Source organism: Chamaea fasciata, unplaced genomic scaffold (genome assembly GCF_029207755.1).
Source record: "Chamaea fasciata isolate MVZ Bird 193981 ecotype frontalis unplaced genomic scaffold, bChaFas1.0.hap1 SCAF_26, whole genome shotgun sequence".
Classification (NCBI taxonomy): Eukaryota; Metazoa; Chordata; class Aves; order Passeriformes; family Sylviidae; genus Chamaea; species Chamaea fasciata.
The window spans coordinates 1740119-1759026 of NW_027094111.1; the positions used below are offsets into that span (position 1 = coordinate 1740119).

General features: G+C 53.5%; 1 protein-coding gene across 1 annotated transcript; it reads left to right on the plus strand.

Moving 5' to 3' along the window:
* Window positions 1–1095: 1095 nt before the first annotated feature.
* Window positions 1096–16394, plus strand: FNDC5 (fibronectin type III domain containing 5). Its single transcript, XM_066204564.1, has 6 exons — window positions 1096–1402; window positions 9775–9890; window positions 10212–10410; window positions 11913–12005; window positions 13939–14072; window positions 14719–16394. The coding sequence occupies exons 1-6, from the start codon at window positions 1324–1326 to the stop codon at window positions 14758–14760; spliced, it is 663 nt and encodes a 220-aa protein (XP_066060661.1). The 5' UTR covers window positions 1096–1323; the 3' UTR covers window positions 14761–16394.
* The last annotated feature ends 2514 nt before the right edge of the window (window positions 16395–18908 follow it).

Sequence of the window (18908 nt, forward strand, 5' to 3'; positions counted from 1 at the left end):
GGATGCAGCACGGACCGTGGCACGGACACGGTGCTGGGAGCTGTCATTATCCAGGCTCGGCTTTGGCAGCACAGGGCTGTCCCCTGCCTCTGGCAGAGGCTTTTTGGTTCTCCCTTGGGTGCCTGTCACTTGTCCAGGAAGGATTTTGGGGGATTTTTTTGAGGGGACTCCTCAGCTGGGGGGTGTCTCTCTGTGCCCCCCAGGCAGCACTGAGGGAGGGTGGCAAGGGGATGGGGGCAGAGGCTGCCAAAGCCCCCCACACCTGGTTCACCCCCCTCTTCACCCATCTGGATGGATGAGCAGAGAAATCCATCAGTCCAGAAACCAAACCCTGGGCGCCAGGATTGCCATCAATGTGGGGACCCCGCCGATGCTCCTGGGTGTCCCCAGCACACCCGGGCAGGTGGCAGGTGAACACCTGGGACAGACAGACAGACAGACAGTGAGGGACACACAGCCCTGCCCCCAGGGCGCACACACACAGCACGGCTGGGTGCTCCCAGTCAGGGCTGGCCATGGGTGCTGGAATCTGCCCCCCGCGCCCAGTGCCACCCCTCACGGGGCCAGGACACCCCATTGCTGCTGGGGAGCAGCAGAGGGGTCACAGCAGGGTCCCCCCCTCCAGTGTCGCATGACTTGGCAGCTGAGCTGGGACTTGGGTTCTGTTCCCATCACCAGCGAGCATCAATCAGAGGGTGCGGGTTAATTAACGTGGAGGCACGGCTAATTCCAGAGGCTCCTCGTCTCCTCTGGACACGGGATTCAGCACCTGGTGGCTGTGTGACACCCCGCCGGTGACACGTCGCCGCTGCTGTGCCCCAGGGCTGCTCTCGGCAGGGAGAGGGACCCCCGGTGGTGCGAGCAGCCCCCGGGAGGGCTGTGCCGGGACCCCGGCGGGGGCAGGAGGGGCGGGACGGGGAAACTGAGGCAGAGAGCGGAGCCGTGCTGGGCGGGGGGCCCGAGCCGCCCCCGTCCCGCCGCCCCCGGGGCCGGGGGAGGGACCGGAGCGGGGCTGCCCGGCGCTGCAGCGGGCGGAGCCGGGGCTCGGCGGGGCCGCCTCCCGGTCGAACCCAGCCGTACCGTACCGTACCGTACCGTACCGAACCGAGCCGAGGCGAGGCGAGGCGAGGCGAGCGCTGCCGGGCGGAGCGGAGCCCCGCCGAGCCGCGCCGCACCGGGCGGCACCGGCGGTACCGGCGGCACCGGCCCCGCCGCTCTCCGCGGTGCTGAACGGCTCCGCCGAGCCCGCAGGACGCGCCGCCGGCGGGGCCCGGCCCGGCCCGGCCCGGAGCGGCTCGGCCCGGCCCCGAGCGGCCGCGGGGGATGGAGCCCTTCCTCGGCTGCACCGGCGCCGCGCTCCTGCTCTGCTTCAGCTACGCCGGTCTGCGCCCGGTGGAGGCAGGTACGGGCGGCCGGGCCCCGGGAGCGGCTGCCGGGGCTCTGGGGAAGGGGTTCGGTGCCAGCGGAGACCCCCGGGGGGAGAGCAGCGTGAGCGGGCAGGGCTGTGCCGAGGGGACGGAGTTTGGGGGCGCCGGGACTTTGCCGGGGTTTGGGTGCGGGAGAGGCGGCGATTTGGGACACGCAGCCCCGCGGCACCGGGGCTCGGGCAGCGCCGGGAGCTCGCCCCCGCCGGGTCCCAGCCGTGGGCGCTCGCAGCCGGGCATCCCCGGGGAGGGCGGCTGGTGGAGATGTGGAAACGGGGAGAGGGAGGGGACCCCCTCGTTCTGCGCTGGGGAAGGTTTTGGGCACCTGAGCAGCGGCCCCGGTTCGTGTCACGGGGCTGAACTGGAGTGGAGGGGGCAAAGCCAGGTCTGCTCTGTCAGTGTCCCTTGCCGGCTGTCCAGGGCCCAGCCGGGCTCTGCTGGGAGCCCTGTGAACGCTGCGGGGGCACTGTGACCCCAGAGGAACCAGGGTGGCCCCAGAGGAACCAGGGTGGCCCCAGAGGAACCAGGGTGGCCCCAGAGGAACCACCTCTCCAGGGGCACCGCACATGCTGGCCACCAAAACCAGGCCCCTCCGAGCTGAGCAGGTCACCTGCAGTGGGGGATCTGTGGTGAAGGCAGAGGTGCCTTGAGCTGCATCTAATTTTGGAGCCACCAGGATGGACCCAAGCCCACTCTTGCCTTCATTGGTCCCAGAACCCCCTGTGTGGGTGGGAAGTGGGCACTGCTGGTGGAGCTGCCCAGCCCAAACCAGTCCCCCTCCCAAGCAGTCCAGGGCTGTCTCCTTTGCTGGCTGCAAGATGTTGGTGGAACAGCTGCCTCGATTCACAGACTGCTGATTGCCAGGATATCTTGCATTCCAGGAGGCTGGGGGTGATTATTAGGGATGCAGAGCTCCAGGGAGTGGAAATTCCTTCGCTCCAGCCATCCCTGGAAGTTGCTGGAGTTACGTTTGGCCTCTGTCAGGGCTGCAGCAACCCCCAAACGCTTTCAGCTCTGCCACCCGTCCTTGGGCAGGCAGCGCCTTCTGAAGTTGCTGTTTCACAACTGCCAGATCCGGGGAGATTAATGAAACATTCCCAAAGGGAGGGAGCGATGAGGAAAACACCGCGGCACAATGGAGGCGTCTGCAATTGTGACAGCACTCGGGGTTTTCTGTAAACTAGGCCACTTCCCTGCTCTTCCTTATCCTTGGATCACCTCAGCTGGCATCTCAGAGTAAACAGGGAGTTGTGTCCCTGCCCATAAACCACCTCCTGCTCCTGCCTGGGCCGGGAGGTGTCCGTGCCACGCTCCTGGGAGCTCACGGTGAGCTGTGTGACTTTGGTGTGGTGCCACGCACCCCCCACTGCCTCCTCCTGCTGTGTCACCCGTGCCAAGGGGCCTGACGAGCTCTCCCTGCAGCCAGGTGAGGCAGAGAACTTGTGCTGTCCCTGTGCTCCAGAGCAGGAGCAGAGGGATGAGGGCACGGAGTGATTTTGCCAAGGTCACTCAGAGGTAGCGGCAGCATCACCACCAGCTCCGTGTCCCCAGCCCTGCCTGGTGATGTGACCACCGGGCCACCGAGGCACGCAAGTCAAGAGTCATTGGAAAAGCCCGTGGGGAGGAAATCATTCCCAGGCAGGGATGGAAGCTCCAGGGTCCATCCCCTTTGGACCCAGAGCTCGTGTGAGTGAGTTTAAAATAATTCCTGTCATGAAAGATTAAAGCCGTCAAATTCCCCCCTGGCGATGCCAGGGCAAGGGCTGGTGAGTGGCACCGAGCACAGGCCCTGCTCTGAATTCAGGGATCTTGGCCAGGCAGGACCATTTTTTACCAAGGTGATGCCAAGGTGAGTGAGGAGGGAAAGCAGGAGCAGGAGAACGAGGTGGCTGAGAAATAATCTTCACACCAATGCTCTTTGGCAACCCCCAAACCCCACCTGGGCGGGTGATGCCCTCCCATCATTCCCACTGCTCCAGAAGGTCCCTGAGGAAACACTCGGGATGGTTGGCAAGTCAGGAATAAGATTTAATTTTGCCTTTGCTCTGCCAGCAGTCCCCTCCTCGTTAGGCTGAGCTAATGAAGAGAGAGGAGCTGGGCTGGGCTCGGGGCACTGCTCAGGACTCAAAGAGCAGTGGGGTGATGAAGGAAGACCACAAAATAGGCCACGGCCCCTGTGACTTGCAAACAGCCTCACTGCGAGGTGCCTGCCCGTAGAGCAGCTCAGATCAGGTTTATTTTTGGGAGATGGAGAGCAGAGGTGACAACAGTGCTCAGGTAAAACCTCCCCTGCCAGCACAGCTCTGGGCCGGCTCTCAGGACCTGCACAAGCTCCAGTTTGAGGAGCCCCTTCACAGCTCCCCCACCTCAGCTGCCCAAAAAGCTGTCAAACCCTCCTGGCTGGATTCTGGCCTCTGCTCAGCTCTGAAGTGTGTCCTCACCCCCTGAACCCCTGCAAACCACTCTCACCCCTCCCCAGGCATCCCCCCAGCCTGGTGGGGGGAAGGAGAGCAAAGCAAAGGTGACAATCTCACTCCAGGTGCTGATTCCCAGCTTGTCCGAGCTCGGGGAGCTTGGATCAGGGTGAGCAACAACCTCAGCACGCTCAAGAGAGCAGCTAAAGGTCTCTCAGCTATTTGGAAACAACAAACCAACCGGTTCCAGCCTTTTCTCTCCATCCCAGAGGCCGGGGAGATTCCTGGCTGGCTGACGGGCGGCGTAAGCACTTTATTGATTTCTGCGTTGGGCGTGGGAGGGATTTAATTGGGATGTGGAGGTTTCTCACCCCGGTGTCAGGCTCTCAGCAGGGATGGTGCTGTGAGAGGCAGCCAAGGTTGAGCCATGCTCTTCCAAAGTCCGTCTCCTGCTGGGAATACGCTTGTGGAAAAGGGAGATTCCTCGCAGAGACGTGTGCTTGCAGTTATTAACCACTCACTCTGTGGCGGTGCCATCCATGTGCCGGTCCTGGAGCCGTCCTCACCCGTCGAATGTTCACTGCTAAACAAACTCTTGCTGGTTTATGAAGTGCCCAGAGGCCGAATTAAGGCCTGGATCGAGCATAATTCAGTTAAAAGCAGAAATGTATTGAGCAATGAAGCTGCAAACCTTTATGTGGGCAGTAAAAAGCGGGATACAAGAGCAGAGCTGGGCCAGGAGCAGGGAGCAAAATCCTGGGAAAAGTGCATCCAGCACTGTCCAGGAAATTCCCAGCCTTCCTCACCCCCTCTGACTGCTCTGATACTACAGAGGTGTGGGATAAGAGGAGCTAGAAAAGCCCACGGTACCCAGTTCTCCGTGGATATTTGGGTCCTGGATAAAACATGCCATGATGGGAACGGCTCTTCTCCAAGCTGGCAGCATTTAAACCCAAATTGTGGCACTGGGGAGACCTGAGAGAATCCTGCCTGTCTCTGGGACTCTCCAGGGTAGAAATATTCCTTCCTTCTGCCCTGAAAATTCCCAATGCCTGGCTGGCCACAGTCTCTGTGCTCCCTGAAAAGGCTCCACGCTCCCTGGCAGCATTTCCAGCACGTTTGGGCAGCTGCTCCCTGAAGAATCAGCCACAGAGCCAAGGGGTGGGCAGGAGGGGGCTGGTGGCCTATTAATATCCCATTTTTATAGGGAAGTGAGCGGCCAGCAGGAAATAATTGCCTCTTTCCCAGCTGAAGAACCACCAGTTGGCCTCTCTGCTCTTTGAAATCACTGGATCTCAGAACACAGCCCCACCTCCCGTGGGGCTGGGAATGATCCCTGCTCCCACACGTTCCCCTGGGGCTCCCTTCATTAAAACCCTCGGGAATGCTGAGCAATGTGCTCAGCCCTTCCCACACATCCCATAAAACCCACAAGCAATTACATCCACGGATGGGATCCCTGCTGGGAGAGCACAGAGAAAGCAGCAAAAGCAGCTCTGTGTGAATCCATGCTCGGGGAAAGGGAGGTGGGGCTGGCAGGAAACATCGCATGGATTTTAGGGATGCTCCTTTCAGGTTGTGTCCTTTCATCTCCTGCATCCCCAGGGGAGGTTGTGGTGCAGAAATCAAGAGCTGCTGGGAATTAAGGCTGGAATTCACTGGTTCCTGCAGGAAAGGGCAGTTGGAAAGCAGGGAATGAGCTGCTTCAGTCCCTGGGGCTCTGAAGCTGCTCAAGCCCTTCCAGCAGGGAAGGAGCTGCTTGGGAGAGGAGCTGAGTGAATTGGCAAGTGCTGGGAACACAGCACAGCCTCAGGAAGGATGCAATTCCAAGCACCTCCATGGGAGAGGTGAATTCAGGGGGTTTTGGGGCAGCCTCTTAGCTGGAGAGATCAATCCAGAAATACACTTTAGTTCCAGGCCATAGGTCTGGACTCGGCTGGCCTGAGGTGACTCCAAGGATGTGACATTTCCACGGGTGCCTCCTTCCCTTCAGTGACACCTTTGTGGCCCTGGGTACCTCCCTGATCCTGCAAGACACCCCAGGGTTTGGACACCCCAATATTGAGGATCCCTCCCCAATTCCCAGGTGACAGCAGCAGTGGGATGGGACAAAACCTTTTTTCCCTGCTCTTTTTCCCACCCCTCCCATCCATGCCACAGCTCCCATGGGGAATCCACGGATTCCCTCTCAGGGAAGAGGGTGGGCTCCTCTTCCAGAACGAAACCAGAGTTGTAAAGTGTGTGTGGGGCTCCTCTCTCTCCAATTAAAGTCCAACAATAACGAGGAAAACGTTTAATGGAGGGCACGGAGGGGTTCTCAGCATCAGGAAGGGATCAAGGATCATCTCCAGGGCTCAGGATTTTTGGTGTACAGCAGAGGCTCTGACCTGCTCCTGCCAAAACGGCCCCAGGTGCGCCAGAACCGGGGAGGACTGGGCCTGGGGGATGGGACATTTTGGAGTCTGTGGGAAGGAAACAAGATGGGGTTTTAGAAAGCCTCAGTTTTTAAGCTGCTATTCATGTTTAAAAGTCCTGATTTCAGCCTAAATCATCAGGGTTTCCCTTGGTGAGGGGTGGGGTGATTTCTGCTGACAGGAAAACGAGGATATTTTTCCATCCCAATTTGGGCAAATATCCTCTGCCAGTTTTGCAAAGCGGGATTTGCTCCAGCATCCTGCACTGGGATGAAGTTAAAGTGCTAAAGCAGGAATCTTGCACCGTTCCCTTACGGAGCAGACAGGGAATGTGCTGCTCTCAGCAGCTCTGGAATAAACAGGCACAAAAAAAAAACCACCTTCCCCCTTGATCCACAACCCATTCCCTGCTATCCCTGCAGCATTCCCACCCTCTGTGCCTGCTCCCAGAACACCAACAGCTTTCCTGGCTGCCGCAGGCACAGAAGCAAAGTTTCCAGGAGTTGCACATGACTTCTAGAAGGAAACAAAAATTTGCATTTGGCACCTCGAGGCCCTGCTTGAGCTGCCGACCCCCTGCAGCCAGCTGGGAAATTACAGGAATTACACCTTTTCCACTTGATCTCGGCCAGGCTGGGACTAACAAAGAGCTGCAACAGGGCTAGGGAGCCAAAAGTCATGTGGAATATCTTGGAACAGTGTTTTAAGTCTTAGGAAGTCGTGATCTCATTGTTTCATCTGCTGGGAATGGGGAGAAAAGCAACCTCATGGATGAAAAATTTGGTTCCGAATTATTCCCGCAGCTCTGGGAGCAGGAAATTCATTTTTCCTGTGTTTGTATTTCTGTCAAACACAGTTTAATTCTCTTTTTAGTGTTTTTATGCTGGTTTGGCAGCACTGATTTGGGTGTAGCAGTGCAAGGGAAGACACGCTGGGATCTGCTGTCCTGGATTTTAAAGCTGCTGATTTCACTACCCCATCCCTCTCTCAGGTATTCCTCCAAAGAAAGGTTCTAGGATGTTCCTGACCACCTGCTCCAGGTGATTTCTCCCTCACCTCCATCCAGATTCCAGTTTTGGAGGCTTCAGGGCCTGGGTTTCAGCTTTGCTGAGTGCTTCCCTCCTGCCTCACAGCTCTCCACCCTCTCCCACCACTTCCCAGAAGAGTTTTTTTGCTCTCCTCCAGCTCTTCAAGGTCTTCCCAACTCCCCCATATCTTATGCCATCAGGAAACTCGGACACTTTTTATGCTGTGCCTCCCTCAAGGTCACAAATTCCAAAAGGGGACCTGAACACTCTGAGTGCTGTTCCCTTTTCCGAGCTTTTTTTCCCCCCTGTGATCTCTGCTCTCTGTTCCTGTGGGGTTAATTCATCTCTTTACAAAGCCCTCCTCCAACTGAAGCTGGCTAAGTCAGTGGTAGCTCCTAAAAAAATAAATATATATATAGATACAGATATATAAAAATTTAGCTCCTAAAAATACCCAGGGAAGACAACCACGCCGGGATTGAGCGGTGCAGCCGGGAAGGGCGAAGTGCTTGGCTGCAGCTGGAGACTGTTTTGTCTCCCATCCCTCAACTCCGTCATGTCCTCCGTATGTTCCAGCAAATTCATCAGGCATGACTCACAGACCTTCCCCGTGCACATTCCTGTCTGCTGACCGCCCCTTCCTAAAATTAGACTCGACTTTTGTTGCTTCAGTCACGGGGGAAGGTGAAGAGCTGCAGACCCACGTCCCTTCCTCGTGTCACAGCCGGCTTTGGAAGGGACTTTTAGTCCAGGATGATCTGTCTCCCTCCTCGGCTTGTCACGGGCACTGCTGCTGCAGGGAGGGTGAGGATGGTGAGGGATTCCATCCCTCAAGAGGACGGCTGAGGAATTCTGCCTCGTTCCATCAGGGCCAGGCCCTGGGAGATGAGAATGCTCTGGGTCAACACTGACTCCATCGTTACTCCAGACAGGAATGACATCCCTCTGTGGAATCACAGAGACTTGCTGCTCCTCCTAAAGTCCTAAATTGGTGTGAATTCAGCCGCTCAGTGACTTTTTTCTTTTTTTCTCACTGAGGGATTCACCAGATTCAGTCTGGCTCGAATCTCCAGACATTTTATTCCTAAGGGTCTATCTGCTGGCTGTGAAAGGAATGAGGGATCACTGTGCCAAGTGACCTTCAGCTGGGGAATTCTGTGCTCCTGTTATTCCTCTGTTCCCGGGGGAACATTCACCAGGAGTGAAGTCAGACACTGACACTACAGCTTGAATATTTTCAGCCCCATCCAGGCGGCTGGGAATGACCATAAATCCAACAAATGTCACTGGAGATGGGCACAAGTGCACCCTTCTTGTACTGGTGACCTGTCCCAGCCCCAAAGGGGTAGTTATAATGACATAAAAGTATTAATTTACCATAAAAGTTAAAATAAAACGACTCCTCCTCACCCTACTGACCTCCTGGGACTACTCAGAGCATTCACTGCTTTGGGTTCAGAGCAAAACTGAAGATTGTGAATTAAATTTGACCAGAGGAATGGGAACAGAGTCCAGCTGGAAGAGCTGTGCCAAGCCCAGGAGGTAAAACCTTCCCTCGAGATGCCAGGAAGGGCTTTGGACTGAGCAGCTCCCTTGGGAAGAGGCTCCTGGGGAGGTTGTGCAGGGACTCAGCTGTGCTTGGCAAGGCTGGGGGGATCCTGCTGGAAATTCAGCCGTGCTCTGGAACTGGGAATAAACACAAAGCCTCAGGCTCCTGCTTTCCTGGCCTGCCCTTTCCACATTACAATATCCACCGTGCCCTGGCAGCTCCAAGTGGCTGCTCGCTGGCTGTGCTCTGACATCAGCCACAAAACATTGTAAGAAACATTTTCTGCCAGGGAAAAGCAGAAGAAACTCTCCCAGTTTACTCCACTCCCGCCTTTCAAACCTCTGGAATGCTCATCAAAGCATTCAGTGTGCACACTTCCATGGCAGAGCTCAAAATTCCTCCCAGCTGTCACTGCTGTCACTGTCAGGGAACAACAGGGAAAAATGTGGCTGGGGAAGTTGGGATGAATGAGCTGCTCAGGGCTCAGCTGTGGTGTTCAAGAAATTCTTCCCGAGGGTCGGATATTTCACACATGGAGCCGTGGAATGGTTTGGGTTGGAAGGGACAGGAAGATCAGCCAGTCCCAGCCCCTGCCATGGGCAGGGACATTTTGCACTGTCCCAGGTTGATCCAACCTGGCCTTGGACACTTCCAGGGATGGGGCAGCCACAGCTTCTGTAGGCAACCACCAGCACCCTCCCAGGGAAGGATTTCTTCCCTCTATTTAACTTAAATTTCCCCTCTATCAGTTTGAACCCGTGTTGAATGCAACTCATATTCTCAGGTGACATCTCCTAGCTCCGCCGTGGGAATTGAGACCCGGAGTAGCTGCACTTTCCAGGTCACATATCCAAAATGGATCCTGGGGAAGGTCCTTTCCCACTCCTTTCCTTGCCCTCGCTGTGTCTCCCACCCCTGTAAAGGCTCTGCTCTCCCTTCTTGCAGACAGCCCCTCGGCTCCAGTAAATGTCACGGTCAAACACCTGAAAGCCAACTCGGCCGTGGTCACTTGGGATGTCCTGGAAGACGAAGTTGTCATTGGATTTGCCATTTCCCAACAGGTACCGTGCCTAGAATTACCCAGTTTCAGCCGTGTCCATCTCCCCCCTCAGGTCCCTTCAGTTCCCAAATCCTCTCGCTGCAGTTTGAGCCCATTCCTTCCCGTCCTGTCCCCCGTGGTGCCGGAGGGGATTTGGCTCTCCCGACCCCTTTGCAGCGGCGCTTTGCACGTTGGTGGCTGCAGAGAGGGAAGGATCCCGACGGTTTCTCCACACCCACGTGGTGGGCAGGGCAGGAATCAGTGGCCTTAGGTGGCAGCAGATGCACACAGGGCGGGGAGGAGGCCTCTCCACCACTCTGTGCTCTCCTCTCTCGGCTTCCAGAAGAAGGACGTGCGGATGCTGCGCTTCATCCAGGAGGTGAACACCACCACCCGCTCCTGTGCCCTCTGGGACCTAGAGGAGGACACTGAGTACATTGTGCATGTCCAGGCCATCAGCATCCAAGGCCAGAGCCCTGCCAGTGAGCCAGTCCTCTTCAAGACCCCCAGGGAAGCTGAGAAACTAGCCTCTAAAAATAAAGGCAAGTGTGGGTGAGTTCCTACGTGGCCCCTGGGACGCAGGGCTCCGCAGAGAGGAACCAGGATCCTGTGTGGTGAGAGGAGCTGGGAGAAACCCTGTGGGATCAACAGGATCAACCCTGTGGGGGAAACACTCATGGGGCTCTGAGTGTCCTCTCAGGATGTGCTGGAGGGGGCACAAGGTGACAGGGAGGAGCTGCTGGAGGTGGCTGCTCCTTCTCCCCGTTTCAGATGAGATTTAAGGAATTGAGGAGGAGGTTTGCAGCTCTGTGTCCTGCTCCCTACAAGTGGAGAATGCCAGGGGATATTCCTGGCCTGAACTCATGTGGAACCAGCCCCTCTGGATGGCACTGGGCACACCACTGCCCACAGGGCACTTGTGGCATTCACGGGGCCTCCTGTGCTTGGATTTCAGGGGAAAAAATACCCAGAAGCTCCCACTTTTCTTACATTTTCAACATTTCTGCCAAATCACAGAGAGCTGAGATTGGAAGATCTCTGGAGATCTCCCAGGCAGGGTCAAGCAGAGCAGGTTGTCCAGGATCACATCCAGCTGGGTTTTCAGTATCTCCATAGAGAAAATCAGGCACTTCCTCACTGGCAACTCCTTCACTTGTTCCTCTTTAGCCAAACCAGGCTGTTGAGGGTTTTCTGTCAGCAAGAATCCTGCTCCAAAGAGGGCCTGGCAGTGCAGGGCTGTGGGGACACCCAGGTCCCTCCCTGCCAGCTGCGGGCCCAGCCTGTTCTAGGGTTTTTGGCCGTGCTTCTGAGGATGTGAGTCCTTGACTCTATTAAACTGATTTGGAGGCTGTAAATCCTGAATTGCTGTTTATCAGGAAGCACTAAGAGGAGCACTGCTCCTTTCCTGGGGGCCTGAACTGTAATCTCCTTAATGCTTTGAAGCCAAGGAGGCGAATTACGCCCTGCAAAAAAAAAAAAAAAAGGCTCTGCTCCTTTCTGAATCCCAAGGCTCTGCTGAAAAACATCCTGCCAGGCTCTCCACGCTGCTGAGCTGGAACTGCTGGAGCATGCAAGGCTTTGTGACAGGTGCAGATGGCACTAACAGGGACAGGGACAGCAGAGAGAGCAGCCACGGGGACAGATAACACTGCCCTGTCCCCCTGCTCCTCCTTTGCCCCGTCCCCTCAGGATGTCACAGGATGAATCCTGGAACCCCAGACTGGTTTGGGTTAGAAGGGACAGAAAGCTCATCCTGTTCCATCCCCTTCCATGGGCAGGGACACTTCCACAACCCCAGGTTGCTCCAAGCTGGCCTTGGACACTTCCAGGGATGGAGCAGCCACAGCCTCTCTGGGAAATCCATTCCAGCCCCTCCCCACCCTCACAGGGAGGAATTTCTTCCTAAATCCTAATCCAAGTGCCCTCTCAGGACTCTTTCCCTGCTGGCTCTGCCCCTGACACACTGACTGGGGTCAGGGACACTCCCAAACCGGGCTCTGAGCTGGGTTTTGGGGTCTCACGGTGTCTCTTTGCCCTTGTGCAGATGAGGTGACAATGAAGGAGATGGCGAAGAAGAACCAACAGCTGCGAGCGGGGGAAATTCTCATCATTGTTGTGGTGTTGTTTATGTGGGCAGGTCAGTCCTAACCCTTTGTCAAAAGCAATATCCATGGGATACCCTCAGGAATGCCCGGCTGCACGTGGAACCATGGAAGAAACCTTTCCTCGCACAAAAAGCACGGAGTTCTCAGCTGTAAGGGCACCTCAAACTGGGCTTTGCAGCTCCAGTTTGGTCCAGCAGGAAGCAGAAAATGGATTTGATGGAAGCAATTCCCTATGGCTAATCCTGTAATCTATTTTTTTTTTTCCCAGACTGCCCTGATTATGACGCCCTCAGCCACAGAATCATGGAATGGTTTGGGTTGGAAGGGACATAAAGATCATTTTGTTCCACCCAACCTTCCACCAGAGCAGGTTGCTCCAAGCCCTGTCCTGGAATGTTTCCAGGCATCCAAATATCCAAGAGGATATGCCTTGAGTCCTTCAGATATTACAGGTTACAGTAATTTTCTGGATATTGTATGACTCCAATGCTCAGGCAAAACGGAGATTTAAGACTCTTGCTCTCCACACCCACATATTTATATTTATATTTCCCACAGAAATTTCCCCATCACAGAAGGGGATGGAAGAATCCAGGTGACACTGAATCAAATCCATGTATAATAAATTTTCCCCCTTATTTGCATCTCCAGAGTCTGGGCAGCAATTATTCCTAAAGCCAAGGATCACATGAAAACCGAAACGAACTTAGAGGATTTCCAGAACCTCTAGGCCATTGTTTTTTCAGCATTTATGCCATGTTTTAGTTGTACACATCCCACTTTCAATGCCCTGCCAGGGAAAATAATCATGAATAATTACATGGGGTGATTGTACAACTGATTCATCTCCCGCTGTAGAATAATCTGAGACTTGGATCAGCTGGGAACAAAGAATTTGCTAATCCCACAATTTCCCTTCCAGACAAATGACTTACATTTAAAAAGCAAAAGGGGTCTGGGGAGAATCTCTCTACATCAAACGGGTCCTTTAAGAAGTCTCAAGACACAAAAACCTCCTTCCAGGTTTTAACCTGTCCTGTGGGACAATATTTGGGGAAACCCAAACGGAACCAATCCGTGTCCAGGGCTCTGGATTGAGCCAAGCCTCAGCTTTTGGTGTTTCTGGGATTTTTTTTCATGGCCTTTTCCTTCTTTGTGTGTCAGTTTTACCCGCGGAAATCGCACAAGGAGTGGCTGTGACAGATGCTAACGCCTTTTCTCCTGGAATCAGCCGTTTACCCACATTCCCAAAGACAGAATTTGGGCCGCTGTGTTTATCAGCAAAGTCTGGGGGCAACTGCCCAACTCGTTTTATAGAGCAGCTGATGACGTGATGCTGGAAGATTTAAATATATTTGGCTATTAAGGAAGATTTTTTTTCTTCAGGGAGGGAAAAGCAGCATCTGCCTGGATCCACTTCACCTACGTGTCTGGAATCTGCAGGCAGAGACGTTATTTGGTTGGAAAGACCACATAAAAGCTGCTCAGACAGACATTTGCAGTCCTCTTACGTGCCACGGCTGCCCCTGCTTCCCTCTCCACGTGCCTGCGTGTGTGGGGGAGGAAATTTCCACTCGCAGCTTTGTGCCGCTGCCCATTTGCAGGTGCTGGCAGGTTCAGAACCTCTCCTCCGCCAGCTCCAGAGGACAGGGAGCAGAGGACACGTTTTCACCAGGCAGAAATTCCAGGAGCTCCAGTGCTCGCTGAACCGCGGGGCTTGGTGTTGGTCCAGGTCCAAACGCAGGGCTTAAAACACTTCATAACAGGGAGGCTGGAATATAATTAATCTTCTGTCGTCCTGTCTAACTAGTTTAGCGTGGAATAAAGGGAAGAGCCAGAGGGCTGCCTGGCTGTGCTCTGGGAGGAACTGGGAATGCAGCCGAGGCTGGCCAGAAGGGATCTGTGATCTCTGCGGGCTGCTGAGCTCGTTGGTGTGATCGCTGATGATGCTCTCTCTCCCGGCAGGGGTGATCGCCCTCTTCTGCAGACAGTACGATATCATCAAAGATAACGAGCCCAACAACAGCAAGGAGAAAGCCAAGAGCGCCTCGGAGAACAGCACACCCGAGCACCAGGGCGGGGGCCTCCTGCGGAGCAAAGTGAGTGCTAAAATCACACCCCCCCCCCAAAAAAAAAAAAAAAAAGCCTCTGTTAAAAAATCCTGGCCGCCCCACAGCCGGGATGAGGGAAGGGAACACCCTCCACACCCACGGCTCTGCTGATCAGGACGGCAGAGCTTCACTCCCACCTCCTGGATCCTGCGTGGCCGCCAGAAATCAGATTTCAAGCCACGTTTCTGGATGATCTGAGCATCTCCGGAGGGGGAAAAAAAAAACAAACGAACGAGTTCCTTGGGTCCTCCCACAGCAGCACGTGGCAAGGAGGACACTGCTTCCAGTAATTAACTGGAGAGTTAATCAGCAGGAGTAAAGATGGTGACACACACGATGTCGAAGCGTAAATAGGTCAAGCCTTTAATTTATCCCAACTTATTTCAATTAATTTAACTTCCTCGTGTTTCTGTTCACGTCCCCCACCCTACTTATTTGGTATTTTAAATAGTTGTTACGGTTCGTGATGGTTCAGAAGCAGTGATGAACCCTACAAGCCTAAAACCTCAACTCTGACCCTTCGTTCGGGTGGGAACGAGAATTTTCAGGCAACTCGACCTGCAGACTGCCCCGAGCTCTGATGTGATTTTTCCCTTCCACACATCCTTTTTTTTCCCTTTGTTTTCTCTCCTAGTTTCCAAAAAACAAGCCCTCAGTGAACATCATTGAAGCATGACAGCCTGACACCTGAGAGATGGACTCCATCCCTCACTCTCACTCCGCCTCTGAGCCGTGATGACTGGGGAGGTGAAACATTGTCGGAGCGATTTGCAAAACAAGACCTCGTGATTGTCACTCGCTGGCATCCACCTCCTCATCCGTGTTCTGCAAAACATCTGGCCAGGAAGGGAAACCCTGCAAAAAAAACAAATAACAAACCAAACCAACCCTGACACCCAAACGAAGAAGATGGAGAAGAATCAGTGATTGCTGGAGCGATCCGTGAACCACCTGGGTTGGAGCGATGCCTCCTTTCCACCCTCGAGCTCCATCTTCTGGAACAGTTTTCCTGTTTTTTTGGGAATGCACAAAGTTCTGTTGTGTCTTTCTCTGGTCTCACTGGCACTCCATCCCAGCAGTATTCCCAGGCATCAAGCACATCCCTCTCCGAGCAGGAGCAGAGGGAAGCTCATGACAAACACCACCGAGACGCCAAATTTTGGCTGCTGTGTGCTCAGGCCTTGCTTCGTTCATCGATGTGTGTCGTGTAACACGTCTTGCAGGTGGGTTTTTCAGACAAAACAAAACAAACAAACAAAAAAAGGCATCCCCCAGTTTTCATTCCCACCAGGAGAACTCCCCTGGTTGTTCTGCAGCCAGGCTGCAGCACGTTCTCCACTGCTGCCGTCTCTCCTCTCTCGCACTGGTGCTCTTCACCTCAGAAAAAATCGGGGAACACTGAGGCACAGACCAACACGAGGGGACACCAGAAGCTGTTTTTTAGCTTCCAGGATAATTTCAACCATTTTCTTCGTGGTGTTTTCAGCCTGGGCCTGAGTCCACCACCAATGGGATAAAAGGTCCATAAAAATGTAGCCAGTCAGCAAAAAAAAAACCACAAAAAAAAAAAGAAACCAAGAAAAAGACAAAATACCTGATGATACCGGTTGCTATGCAAGGTCTCCAGGGGCAAGAGCTGTTTATTGTGGAAGGCTCTGGCCTGAGGAGCCTTTTTCTGAGGGCTTAAGTTCTTAAAATGCTTCTTTTAGTGAAGTTTCTGTGTGGGAAGGGCTGGTTGGAATGGCAGGAACCTGCTGGAGACAGCCCTTCCCAAAAAGGGATGAGGATGGATGGGAAAGGGGCTGGGCTTCTCCTCTCTCTTAGGAAATGCTGGATGTTTGTAAGCCGACAGGATCCCTGGGGATTGCTGGTGCTCTGGAAAGCTGGGAGATGTAGGGCCATGACATGAAAAAGATTTACTCTTTGTAGTGTGCCATGGGGTATCTGTATTTATTTAATTCCTCCACAAGACCACTCCATATGCACTTAGGGGATGAGGCAGGATCCGACTCGTTCCGTCAAATGCCGACGGGTTGGCCTGAGGAAGGTTTGGAGGAGCCTGGGGTGGGAATCCCTGCAAAGAACCAGGCTGGCAGTGAGGAGTTGCCATCTCTCCTCTTCCCCTGTCACCAGCTTTTCCCAAAGAGCTGGTTTGGGAGAAAAGCACTGGGAAGTTCTCCTGCCAGGCCAGCCCCAAAAGTGTCTCCAGGATCCTTTGCCTGAACATACTCTTCCATCACCAAGAAGGAGAGGTCACCACCTCTGATACAGACAGAGCAATAAACATTTTATAATGTACAATAAAAGATTAAAGGCATCTCTTGTGTCCTTCTAATGCCTGAATTTAATTATTTTGGCAGCACACACCCCCTAGAAATGGGGGGACTTTGTATTTCCCAGACCTAAAACCTACACAGACCTACAACCTAAAATATTTTCTTAGTGTCTGGTGGAGAAATCCAAGGAGGTTCAAAGTTGGTTCTGGCTGCAGGACCAAAAAAAAAAAACTTGCATCATAAATAACAGCCCAGCCCTACCTAGCAAAATTCTTCAGCCATGTCTGTTATCTCCTAAGGAAGAAATAGCACTTGGAATCCACAGCCCTACAAAGGGAGATTTAGGACAGATGGTACAGCATGTGCAAAATGATAAGGGAGATGCTCTCTCCTAATCCTGGAGCAGACAGCCAAGCAAGCAGCCCTCGGAGAGCTGCTCCAGAGGAAATCCAGCCTGGTAATTTGGCAGCCTGGGGGGGGTGTGTGTCTGTTTTTAAAGCCAGTTGTCCCTGGGAATTCAGACCATATCCCTTTTTTTTCCCCCCCACAGTTGTTGTTCCCTAGGGACAGGTTGAAGCTATTTCTTTCCATGCACAGAGATGTGATCACTCATTTGGTAGAACAGAATTAAATTTAAAGTGTCAGTTTGGGGCAGAGTTCAATATTCACATGTGGCAGGAGGTGACAGGGTTATTTTTGATAACCTGCATTTGATAACCCATAACTGCAGGCTCGGAGAGTATGGAAATGTTGTTTGTGAGGAGAAACAAATGGGGGCTGGCAGAATTCAGCTCAGACAGGGACCCCAAAACACTCAGTTCAAGTGATTCCCTTCAAGGAAATTTTTCAGCCACTCTGAATTGAGGTGAAGGAGTAAATCCACACTTTAGGCAGAGGTTATGGGAGAAGAAAGTTACTTGAAATGCTGCTGTTCAGAGGGTCATAAACATCAAAGCTTTAACTGCTGTCTGGGTATTAAGTAACCCATGCGAGTCAGCCCCTGCGTGAGCTCAGTCCTAAACCCATCTTTAGAACAGAGACCTCGCTCCCATCAGCAGCTGCCAAAAGATACTCCTGAGGTGTTTTACAGTCAACAAAGGCAGGAGATCAAGCAAAAATAAACTCAAGACACACTCAGGGAAGTCATGCTGGGCCACAGCACAACACACCCTCCAGACCACCCACGTCCCCCCACGTGTTTTTGCCCTGACTGCTGATTTTGACTCATTGTTGGAAGCGGGAGCTGCAAAAGGGAGGTTTCAATAAATCCTAAAAAGCAGCAAGTGGGAGTGGGCTGCTGTGCCAGGGATCCCGGAGAGGCTGATTCCCTGCTGATCTCGGAAAGCGAAGCCCTCCCAGCTGGCTCGGGATGAATCCCGTTGATTTCCAAGAACCAACTGAGCAGAGATTCGGGGCCACAATAGGAGCAGAGGGAGCTGCAAACAAAAGCCTTTTGCCAGCACACCCAGGGCGTGTTCGGAGTTGAGCGCCGCTCTCCTCCCTCCTTTCCCAGCACTGTAATATTATGCCTACAAGTACAATTTAACCAATAGATTCCTCCCCCACGAGTTTAGCAAAGAGGAGCCGCGGGAGGAAGTGTGGAGCAAACAAATCCTGCACAGCGTGTCCTTCCAACTCACAACACAGCCCCAGCCACTTGTCACCCCCTCCCCCGGGCCACCAGGCACAGGCTCCGTGCTCCGAGGGAAACGGGAACACGAGGTTTTGTTGGGTTGGGTTTTTTTTTTTTTTTTTTTATTCCCTGCCACTTCAATAGAAGCCGAGGAGGAAACACCTACACGGAGGGAAAAGTGTTAGCATAATCTCAGCTGGTAAGGGCTTTTCTTTTTTTTTCCTTTTTTTTTTTTTTTTTTTTTACTGGAGGAGATGCCAAGGGAGAGAGGAACAGGCTGCTGATGGCAGCGTTTGCCAAAGACGTGAGAGGTGACATCACTCCAAAGCCAATGTCACAGCTGCACATCCATTTTCCCCCAGCAAAAACACGGCACCTCGGCGAGGCCCGCGCTTCCCGAGGAGAGAGATGAAGATGACACCATATGTTCTCCACCAAATGTAATTTCCCCCAGATTCGCAGAAAAAAAAAAAAAAAAAAAAAAAAAAAACCAAAAAAAAAGGGGGGGAAAAAGAAAAATAAGCTTCCTAACGATGTGTAATGAGCTATTACAGCCTCGTCTGGAAGCGGAGCTGACCAAATTCAATCCTTCTCCAGTGTTTGTTAAAAAGCTGCCCGATCGAGGCACGCTTGTTATGCTAAAATATCTTCTGTTTCCTCCACAAATCTGGCGTCTATTGAATTGTTTGGTGACCTCAGGCATCAAAATGATGCTGTTTCCCCCTCGGTGGTGCTGCAGCCCACACGTCTTGATGGAAAAAAAAAAAAAAAGATGGATTCTCCTTCAGCCTCAATTTTGGTTAAGTAAGTTCCAAATGAAGAATCTTCATTATTAGTGACAGAGCCGGGGAAGGCACAGCTTGAATTTCAGATTCCCAGATGGAGGCAGCAAAGCTGGCAGCCAGAAAAATCCTC

What these genes read in the sequence shown, in the direction of transcription:
- FNDC5 (XM_066204564.1), top strand. Translation starts at nt 1,324, where the DNA reads ATGGAGCCCTTCCTCGGCTGCACCGGCGCCGCGCTCCTGCTCTGCTTC. An exon ending in TCTGCGCCCGGTGGAGGCAG is followed by an intron (nt 1,403 to 9,774) that starts GTACGGGCGGCC and finishes CCCTTCTTGCAG; the next exon opens with ACAGCCCCTCGGCTCCAGTA. An exon ending in GGGGCCTCCTGCGGAGCAAA is followed by an intron (nt 14,073 to 14,718) that starts GTGAGTGCTAAA and finishes TTTCTCTCCTAG; the next exon opens with TTTCCAAAAAACAAGCCCTC.